Consider the following 9904-nt stretch of genomic DNA (forward strand, 5'->3'; position numbering starts at 1 on the left):
CCCCACCACCCCCACATAGGCTCAATTCTGCCTTCATAGTTCTAGAGTTTGTTGTGGTTTAGTTTCATCTGTCCCTGCTTTGTTTCTTTATATCCCGCAGATGTATGAAATCATCCAGTATTTGCCTTTCTCCTTCTAACATATTTCACTTAGCATCATCCCCTCCACATCCATCCACGATATTACAAATTCAAGATTTCAACTTTTCACAGCTGCATAGTATTCCATTGTGTCTATATACATCTTCTCAACCCACTCCTCTCTCATTGGGCACTTAGGTTGCTTCCATAGCTTGGTGATTGTACACCGTGCTGCAGTGAACAAAGCAATGAACATATCCCTGGGAATTAGAGTTTTTACCTTCTCTGTAGAAACACCAAGGAATGGGATTCTTGATCATATGTCCAGTGCATTTTGAATATTTTGAGGAATCTTCACTTTGCTTTGCAGGGGCAGGACTGTAACAGTGTGATATCGATAGAAAAGGGAGGTTCTGCTACCAGGTAGGGTGAGGGGAAACCCAGTGATACCGAGCGCCGGCCTCAGTTTCCCTCAGCCAATAAAAGGAAACAGAGTTTGATGAGAAAGAAAGTGGTTTAATTTGTCTACAAACTGAGGAGGGCAGCAGACTCAAGTCTGAAAGACCACCGTCCTGCTCTTTGGCAGAGGGCAGGGATATTTATACAAAAGAGTAAAACAAAAGAAAACAAAAGGGAGATGGAAAGGGTCAGCATATTTTTTTTTTTAATAGAGGCATGTTATTTATCTATTTGTTTGTTTGTTTGTTTGTTTATACATGCATTGGGTACAGTCAGAAGTGCGGGAGGGTGAGAGAATTCACCAGAGCCAGAGCGGGGAGCAGAGCAGGCAGAAGGACCGAAGTACACTGCTGAGGGGAGCAGCGGGCGGCAGGAGAGGTCTGCGCGCCATGTGGGACCCTCCTCTGGTGGCCGGGGAGCAGCCGGGGATTGAACCGGCGCCGCAGAGGCCGCAGGCAGCTTCGCAACCCAGAGCTCAACTGCTGCGCCACTGGGGAGGCCCGTCAGCATATTGTTTTGATGCAAGCATGCGGAGATTTCAGGAGTGGGGGAGGCGCACGGGGAGGGGAGGAGGGGGGCTTGCTGCCCCAGCCAGGTAAGATGCCAGCAAGCAGCTAAGAAAAGGACCTCACACTGTGGGATTGTAGACTTTCAAAGAGCCTCACACTGTGGGGCTAAAGATTAATCTATAACCTATAAGCATCCCTTTGTTTTTGTTTTTTTTTTTGTTCTTGGTCATAAAAAGAGAAAAACCTCTCAGAAAATACATTGGGCAATAAAGTATATGTATAAGAATATTATAAGCACATGGCTCGGAGAATTACCTGCTTAAAAATTAAACACTGTGAATTTGGCCTGCCTGACAATGGGAAAGAGTTTGTTATACATGAACATGCCTGACAAGCAATGCAGGACAATTATAGTAAGTCCTTCTTTTGCTTTTTTTAGAAGTTTCTTAGGAAAGTTTTTAAATGAAGTTAATTGTGCTAAGAAGTTTCTAGGTAGAAAACCCTGTTAGCTGATAACCAGAAAGCAGCTGGTCTCTGGCTGAAGGCCATATAATAAGAATCTTTTGATACTTAGTCTTTACCTGATAGGCGTGTACCAACCGCTATCAACTGTCTTGGGTAATTGTCTAGCTGAAATAATGAATTTCAGTGTAACGCTTAGTTTTTTATCTACTAACCTTGAAGGTTGCCTTCTTGCTGAGAGCACGTAGCAGCCAAAAGTCTATGGGAAAAAAATACAACGATTGCTTTTGCTTTGCTTCCATGCATGTGATGATGTCATCTCACTGCTTGCCTTAGTGTATAAATAAAGACTTGCTGAGACCCTTGGAGAGAGACACTAACAAAAGACATTGCATGTGTCTGCCTCATTCCTCAATTGCGCCCAACGCTGTCCCATCCTTCAGGAGCCCCTGACACCCAGATTGCCGAGGCTGGTCTTCAGCACAGGAGGGCACCAGCTTGCTTTGTTAACACCTGATTAATTTCCTTAGATGCTTAACTTCCTTATTATCTTCTTCTAGGGGTGTCCTTCTTTTTCCTTGGAATGCAAGAAGACAAACTTGTTAATGCAACAGATAGGAATGCTTAACTGATGGGGCAGGAAGAGACACCTGTCCTGTTTCACTGCTTCACCAGAACCCCCAAACCTGCCCACTCTATTTTTGTTGTTGTTTTTTTCCTTTTTCCTTTTTTCTTTATTTTTTTTTACTTTTGTTTCTTCCTGACCCTGACCCTGACCCTAACCCTTTTTTTAAATTTTATTTATTTATTTATTTATTTATTTATTTATTACTTTTATTTTTCCCTAACCCTAACCGTCAAACCACATCAAAACTAAACATAAGACTTTTAATGGAAGGGGACTTTGATACAATTAGTGTGCAAAAAAAGAAGGGAAAGAATAGAGAAATGGTTTCTAAATCAAACACCCAAAGTTACCCATCCCTATGTAGGTAAATGCCCGGCCTAACAGGTTTGGCCCAAAGCAGGGACACTGAGGCCCAACAACCTGCCACAAGTCTAAGGCACCTTCTGGTGGGGACCAATAGGAAAGGGGTAGAAGGGGGGCCAGACAAGTCTGAAAGGAAAAGAGCAAAATCAAAATCAATATAATCATTGCCATTGTTACCCTCCCACGGGTCTCTCACCCACGTCTGTTTCAAGTGTCTCTTCCATATCCCCTGTCTCTGGCACCAGTCCAAGGCTGAGAGCAGGCACAGCTTCTTAACGTCTCTCTCTGCTCCACGTGCTGCCTCCATGTCTTCCTGTTCTCTGTCCTCTGCCTTCCTTCTTCTCTCTCTCTTTTTTTTTTTAAAGATTTATTTATTTATTTATACAAGCACTGGGCACAGTCAGAAGCGCGGGTTATGGTTTCCCTAACACTAGTCCCTGAGTTAACTAATATGGTTGGTGTTGGAAGGAGGCATACACAGGCCAAGGGGTAGGGCGTCTGGACAGACTGTTTCTCCTGTATGGGTCAAGAGTTTTTTGATCCCTAGCCAGGGAGCTGACCCACATGGCGCAACAGACCTCTCCTGTCTCACCCACTGCTCCCCTCAGCAGTAGATCTGCTGTTCTGCTCCTCACTCTTTCTCTCTGGTGAATCCTCTCACTCCAGTTCTTCTATGCATTGATACATAAATCTTTAAAAAAATAAAATAATTTCTTTAATTTGCTTGACTAAGTGGATTCAAACAGACTGGTGATTTTCTTACAATGGCTATCCATTTTTATATTCCATCCCCCAATCTGTGCTCTGGATATTTTTTTTTATTCTTTTTTTTAACGATTTATTTATACAAGCACTGGGTCCTGTCAGAAGCGTGGGAAGGTAAGAGTATTCAGCAGAGCCAAAGCGGGGAACAGAACAGTCAGATTGATGAAATACACTGTTGAGAGGAGCAGCGGGCGCCATGTGGGACCCTCGCCGGCTGCTGGGGATCGAACCGGCTGCGGGCAGCTTCGCAGCCCAGTGCTCAACCACTGCACCACCGGGGAGTCCCTGGATATTTTCTATAGCTAGTTTACTGACTACATTAATCACTTTTAACCCCCACCTCCAGCTTTTGGCCCTGAGTGAGCCAGTTTCGGGTCTCATGATACCTTCTTTCCAAATTTTCTACTCTTAGCCTCCATTATTATCATCATGTTTTGTCAGGAAAATGCCAATTAAAACCACAATGAGATAACATCTCACAACTATGGAAATGACCTGTGCTAAAAAGACCAGAAACAAAAAGCTTCTCAAGGATGTGGAGAAAAGGAACTCTGGTACATTGTGGGTGGGAATGGAGACTGGTCCTGTATCCGGCTGAATGAGAGGCACCCAGACCCTCAAACTTGAATACTCTAAATGGGTTCTGCCACCCGTTGCATAAAGACAAAACATACTCTAATGTGTAAGATCTTCGATAGAAAATAATACAATTAGTGTGCAATAAAGAGAAGAGAAAAAATATAGTTATAGTAGTTACCAAAGATTCTATCCTATTGGGGCGAGAGAATTCACCAGAGCCGGAAACAAAACAGGCAGACTGATGATACACTGCTGAAGGGAGCAGCAGGCAGCAGGAGAGGACCTTGCGTCATGTGGGACCCTTGCCCACATGGCGCAGACCTCTCCTCTCTCTCCCACTGCTCCTCTCAGCAGTGTATTTTAGTCAATCCACCTCTTCTGCTCCCCACTCTGTCTCTGGTGACTCTTCTCTCCCCTCGCACTTCTGGCCTGTACCCCCATTCTTGTATGCATAAATAAACAAATCTTTTTTAAATAAAGAGCATATTTATTAGAAAAAGGGACAGAAAAGTGAAGGACACTTGCATAGACAAAAGTGGGCAGAAAGGGCTTCCCTAAAAGGGACAGGTTTGCTGAGAGTGGCCTGCATAAGGTTGCAAGCGGGCAGCCTTGAGGAGAGCAGCCTCCGCTGAGGGAGGTCGGTGAGGAGAAGCCCAAGCTGGTACAGGTTAGGGACAGGCAGCAAGTAGCTGCCCTGCAGAAGGACAGAGAGTTGGTGAAAAGAAGCACCTGTGCATATGCACAGGTGGGCAGAGGGCATGCTGTCCCTGCCAGTTCGGAGACTGCACTGATCTAGTCTTCTTCTCTTTGGGAGGGGCTCACTCCTTCATGGAGTGGCTTTTTGCTATTGATTTTGGATAACTATGTAGAATTTGAAGGGGACAGGAGATTCTACTATGGTCTTCAGTCTCCATGGCTTTACCTCTGGTCTGTACCCTAAGACATTAACAGCATCTGACACTTTGCCTGGGTCAGGGCCTTGGTGCCTGAGAATCTTAGTTCCTCTAGCTGGGTTAATGGCTATGTTAATCACTTCTACCCCCACCTCCTGCTCTTGGCATTATGGGGGCCAGGTTTCTGATCTTGTGGCACCTCCTTTCCAGTTTTCCTACCCTTGTCCTCTATCATTCCCCCCGACCATATCCACAGCCCTGGCCAACTAGGGCTCATACTTCTGCTGCAGAGGCTGTAGATAGCTTCATAGTGCTGTGCTCAACGTCTTGCGCCACCAGGGAGGCCCCTAAACCTGGTCTTTTAAACATAACTAACGTCTCTGTCTCATGGAGAAACTCGCCTGGGAAACTTGCCATGTGCCGCTGAAAGGGGAGCTCTGGTGAAACCTTTCCCAGAGTGAACCCAAGGACCCCGCTGTCTAAACCCATCAACCCCAAAACTGCATCGCTAAGACATCTCATATCTTTTTACTGATCAAAAACTTTATAATTTCTGAAATTTGATAGCAACAAAATTTTGTCACAGGCATAAACATAAATGGATTTTTATAAAACACTAAATTACCCAGAGTGACAACTAGAGGTTTTTAAAAATAGATTTTTTATTTATTTATTTATTTATTTATTTATTTTACAATATCAAGAATGCTGACTGTGTTGGGGGGAAAGGATGCCCTGAAAGAACTCCACAAACAGGTTTTGTGTTCTCCACCCTCACTCCAGACCAAGGAGATTCAAGACACCAAGAACTACAAATCCCATAATGTCCTCATCACGGAAGGGAGGGCTGCTGGGTTCTGAGGGTGGAATTAAGCAGCCAGGCCTGGTATATAATCAAATATGTGGGCCTTGGGGGTTTCCTGGCTCTTGGCTTTGGGCTCTTGGCTTTTCGCCAGCTCTCAGAGTATCATTGGGATTCCAGGTAAGAGGAACTGGTAGCATGCAGTTCAGTGTGGGGAGGGGCCTGGTGAGCAGGTCTGGGCCAGTCTCCCCACCTCCTCACATTATGCTAATAGGAGCACAGACACATGAGGATGCCCTCTGCAGCAAAAGAAACCAGGGCATCTTGAAGTCATGATGGGTAGATGAGTATCCTGAACCACTCAGTCCCCAGAAGGCAGTTATTTCACACTTAAAAGAAAATATCACAAATTCTGCAATCTCATATGTGTCGACATTGTCAGTGGTCCACCACATCCTCAGAATGTCCCCCTCACAGCTTCCCCATAACCTGGTCCCATCCTCTCTGCCCCAGCTCCTCCCACCACAGGACTCCAGGGTCTCACCTTAAGCAGCTGTGAGGCACATCAGAGCTCTGCACACTGTTGCTGTCTGGGGGAGAACAAAACAGAACCTGGTCAGAGCCATGAGAGATGAGACCACAGGAGGGACTGATGGGAGTGACTCCCCCATGGGCTCTCTCTACACTGTCCCCAGGGGCTCTGGGATAAACCCCTGATCCACACTTACCTGCAGCTGCAGTGTAGCTTCCTCCTTGTCTACCTGAAGGAAGAAACATCATGTGAGACCAGGGAGGAGTCAGCCCATGAAGTCCTAAAGGAATCCCCTAGTCCTGGACCACAGGGAAGTTTCCAGAACCGTGCCTGAGGACCCAGGGCAGGACTGGGAAATATGAAGAAAAGAGATGAGAGATGAGGTGGACTAAACATCTCCTAGAGTCTGTCCTCAGCAGGGACCGTCCCTTGACATTTGCTGGGAATCAGGTCCCCATCACCAGAATTATCAAGGTGAACAATAAGTGATTTATTTTCATAAGGGTTTCACAAAGCAGTGAGGACTAGTAATCAGCTCCAAACTGGGCAACACATGTATGTGCACAGTATTTCCATTCACTAAACAGGGCAAGTTCTCCCTGGGACATGAAAGCCCAGTAGACAAGACCCCCCACTCCCTTCCCTACCTGAGTGCTTCTTCCTCCACATCACAGCTGCAGCCACCGCAGCTCCAGTGAGCACAGCTCCAAGGAGAACCAGTCCAGCAATGATGGGTGTGGAGGACTGAGGACTGGTGGAGGACTGAGGAGGGGGCACTGGAAGGGAAGGGGAGGACAGACCCTGACCCCAAGGCCTCATCCTGCCTCTATGAAGATCTGCAGAAGCACTCTTGATCCCCCTTGAGAAAAGGCTCTGTGCCCACAACCCCCTCCTTACCCCAACTCAGGACTTGGGGCTCCAGCAGCCCCTGGTGCTGCACATGGCACGTGTATCTCTGCTCCTCTCCAGAAGGCACCACCACAGCCGCCCACTTCTGGAAGGTTCCATCACCCCTAGGCATGGTCTCCACCAGTTTTATGTTCGTCAGGTTCTCCCCATCTTGCTGCCAGGTCATGTTGATGTTTGCAGGGTAGAAGCCCAGTGCCCAGCACCTCAGGGTGACCTCATGCTCAGAGGTGGAGTGGTGGGGGGCCACATATGTCCTTGGGGGAACTGAGGAGAAGGGTGAGAACATTCACACTTGGGGTTTCTTCCACAAACACTGCAGCAGCCTCACTGACCATCCTCAGAATGGACAGAGCAATGAGTTTGGAAGGAGGAAGCAGAAAACCCTGAAACCAGCCTAGTGTGGGGAATGTAAGATAACCTTTTATTCATTAGAACGTTTTAGGATGGGGGTGAGAGCCTGAGGTAGGAAGATGCAGGTCTCCAAGGAGGAGAACACAGACATTTGCTCTTGATCTGGGTGGAGGGTGCATGAGGAATCATAGCTCATACCAAAAACAAGGCCTTGACAGAGAAACTAATTGCTCCCAAATTGGCTGCCCAGGCAAATGGAGCCAGTGACAGCTGCTCTCCCCTCTATTGTGGGAGAGACTGTATTTCTTCACTGTCCTGAAGTTTACAGAAGGGCCCTGTGGGTGAGTCTCTCTCTAGTACAGAAAATGAAACCCAGGGGAACTTCTCCCTCTCTGACCAGAAAGAAGGCCTCTTCTGGGCATTATCCCATTTTTTCCTGTGGGGCTCCAGGAGAGGGGAGGTCAGGAGTCCTCTAGGCCCCTCTCACCTGAGCGCTGCAGCACCTCCTTCCCCATCTCCAGGAATCTGTGCAGCCACTCCAGGCACCTGCCCTCTACAAGGTTCCTGATGCGCTCCGCCTCACCGCTGGCCTCCCACTTGCGCTGGGTGATCTGAGCCACTGTGTCCGCCGCCGTCCAGGAGCGCAGGTCCTCGCTCAGGGCCAGGTAATCCTCACCGTCGTAGGCCCACTGACTGTACCCGCGGAGGATGCGCCCGTTGGTCCCCGACTCGCAGCCAAACTTCCTCTGGAAGGTGTGAGACCCTGAGCCCCGACCCCGGGTCAGCATCACACTTACCTGGACCACACCCCCTAAATAAACCTAAACTGAAAATGAAACAGTGCAGCAGACAGTCCTGGGTGTCTTCCGGGGTTGAGTGTCTAGGTGGGCCCCACAGACTTGTGGTGTTGCTTGGACCCAAAGACTCGGGCAATCCCGATTGGACGTGGGGCGGTGACCTGGTCCTTGGCCCTCATAGCTCACCGTCCTCACTCTGGTTGTAGTGGCTGCGCAGGTCCCTCAGGAGCGCTTTGAACTTCTGTGCATTGTTCCTTTGGATCAGAGTCTCCTGATCCAGGTCCTCCTGCCCCACCTGCCCCGCCCAGGGCGCCCGCGGCTCCGCACTCTGGCTGGGAGAGTCGCTGTCGAACCGCCCGAACTGCGTGTCGTCCACGTAGCCCACGGCGATGTAGTGGGGGTCTCCGAGGCCAGGGCGGGACGTCGCGGTGTAGAAAAGCCTCAGGGAGTGGGAACCTGGGGTGGGAGGGGAGACCTGGGCTGACCACCCTTCCTGCAGCGGTGCCTGAATCCTTGTCTGACGTGGACAACATAGAAGGTGGCGTGGAGGTCTAGTGAGATTGACTAGGGGCTGGGGGAGCAGGGCCCGGACTGAGGGGGGTGGGAGGCAGAGCAGGAAGATTGTGGGAGGCTGGGAGCAAGGACTGGTTTGGGAGAGGAAGATCAATAGGGCCAACTGCTGCATATCACGCTGCCTTTCCGGGTCCTGGGCCCCAGCCTGGTCCCCTGGCTCCACTCTAGGCAGCGCTCATTTCCCCTCAGGCACCGCACTCACCTGTCCAGTTCACTGCCAGGGTCAGTGTCCCCGAAAGCAGCAGCAGGAAGGGTAGGGGCTTCCAGACTCGCATCTGCTGGGTTTCCAGAGACTCTGAGTCCTGGCGCCATGAGTCCACACCATGGAACTTGGACTTTACCCTGCCTCGCCTCTCCTGCACAAACACCTTTATCACACTTCCTGCGTCCAGGCCCAGGGGCTGGGTCAGCATTTCTCAAACATTTTCTGTTCAGAATCTGTGTACAGTCTTACAAACTAGCCAGAACCCCAGGTATAATTTTATTTATGAGTTTATAGCTATCAGTATTTATCACACAGAGAATAAACCACTTTTAAAGATGTTACTATTTCATTTAGAATAACATTAATAAGCCAATGCACAAAACAGGAAGTGTTCTTAAGAAAAATAACTATTGGGCCTCTCTGGTGACGCAAGGGGTTAAGAACCGCACTATGAGGCAATCCACAGCCTCTGCAGCAGGAGTTGGATCCCCATTGGGCCAGCGAGCAACCCACATGGCACAGCAGACCTCTCTTATCTTCCCCCCCTGCGCCCCTCAGCAGTGTATTTCGTCAGTCTACCTGTTCTGTTCCCCATTCTGTCTCTGGTGGATCCTCTTATTCCCCCCCATCTCAGTCCTGTACCCCAGCTCTTGTATGCATAAATAAATAAATCTTTAAAAAAAAAGAAAACTAACTATTATGAAAATAGTCAGGCAATGAGAAGAGTGGATCTTTTACATTTTATATATTCTTAAAAGATTCATATTTAATTATTTATGCATACAAGAACTGAGGTATAGTCCAGAGGTGGGTGGGGGAGGGGTGTGTGTGTGAGAGGATTCACCAGAGACAGAGTGGGGAACAGAACAGGCAGACTGACTGAAATACACTGCTGAGGGGAGCAGCAGGTGGGACAGGAGAGGTCTGCTGCGCCATATGGTCAGCTCCCTGGCTGGAGATGGAACTCAGGCCCCAGTGGCCGGCAATAGCTTAACAG

General features: G+C 48.6%; 1 protein-coding gene across 1 annotated transcript; it reads right to left on the reverse strand.

Moving 5' to 3' along the window:
• Positions 1 to 5900: 5900 nt before the first annotated feature.
• Positions 5901 to 9115, reverse strand: LOC119251301 (patr class I histocompatibility antigen, A-108 alpha chain-like). The gene is made up of 8 exons (XM_037518653.2): positions 8905 to 9115; positions 8316 to 8585; positions 7820 to 8095; positions 6970 to 7245; positions 6720 to 6848; positions 6269 to 6301; positions 6085 to 6130; positions 5901 to 5929 (listed from the first exon to the last, which is right to left on the reverse strand). The coding sequence occupies exons 1-8, from the start codon at positions 9113 to 9115 to the stop codon at positions 5920 to 5922; spliced, it is 1251 nt and encodes a 416-aa protein (XP_037374550.2). The 3' UTR covers positions 5901 to 5919.
• Positions 9116 to 9904: the final 789 nt, after the last annotated feature.

Source organism: Talpa occidentalis, unplaced genomic scaffold, assembly GCF_014898055.3.
Source record: "Talpa occidentalis isolate TD23 unplaced genomic scaffold, MPIMG_talOcc4v2.1 talOcc4.2, whole genome shotgun sequence".
Classification (NCBI taxonomy): Eukaryota; Metazoa; Chordata; class Mammalia; order Eulipotyphla; family Talpidae; genus Talpa; species Talpa occidentalis.

Coding starts and splice junctions, on each gene's coding strand:
- LOC119251301 (XM_037518653.2), bottom strand. CDS start 9,115: ATGCTGACCCAGCCCCTGGGCCTGGACGCAGGAAGTGTGATAAAGGTG. Junction 8,096..8,315: donor CTACAACCAGAGTGAGGACG/GTGAGCTATGAG, acceptor GTCGGGGCTCAG/GGTCTCACACCTTCCAGAGG. Junction 6,131..6,268: donor AAGCTACACTGCAGCTGCAG/GTAAGTGTGGAT, acceptor GTTCTCCCCCAG/ACAGCAACAGTGTGCAGAGC.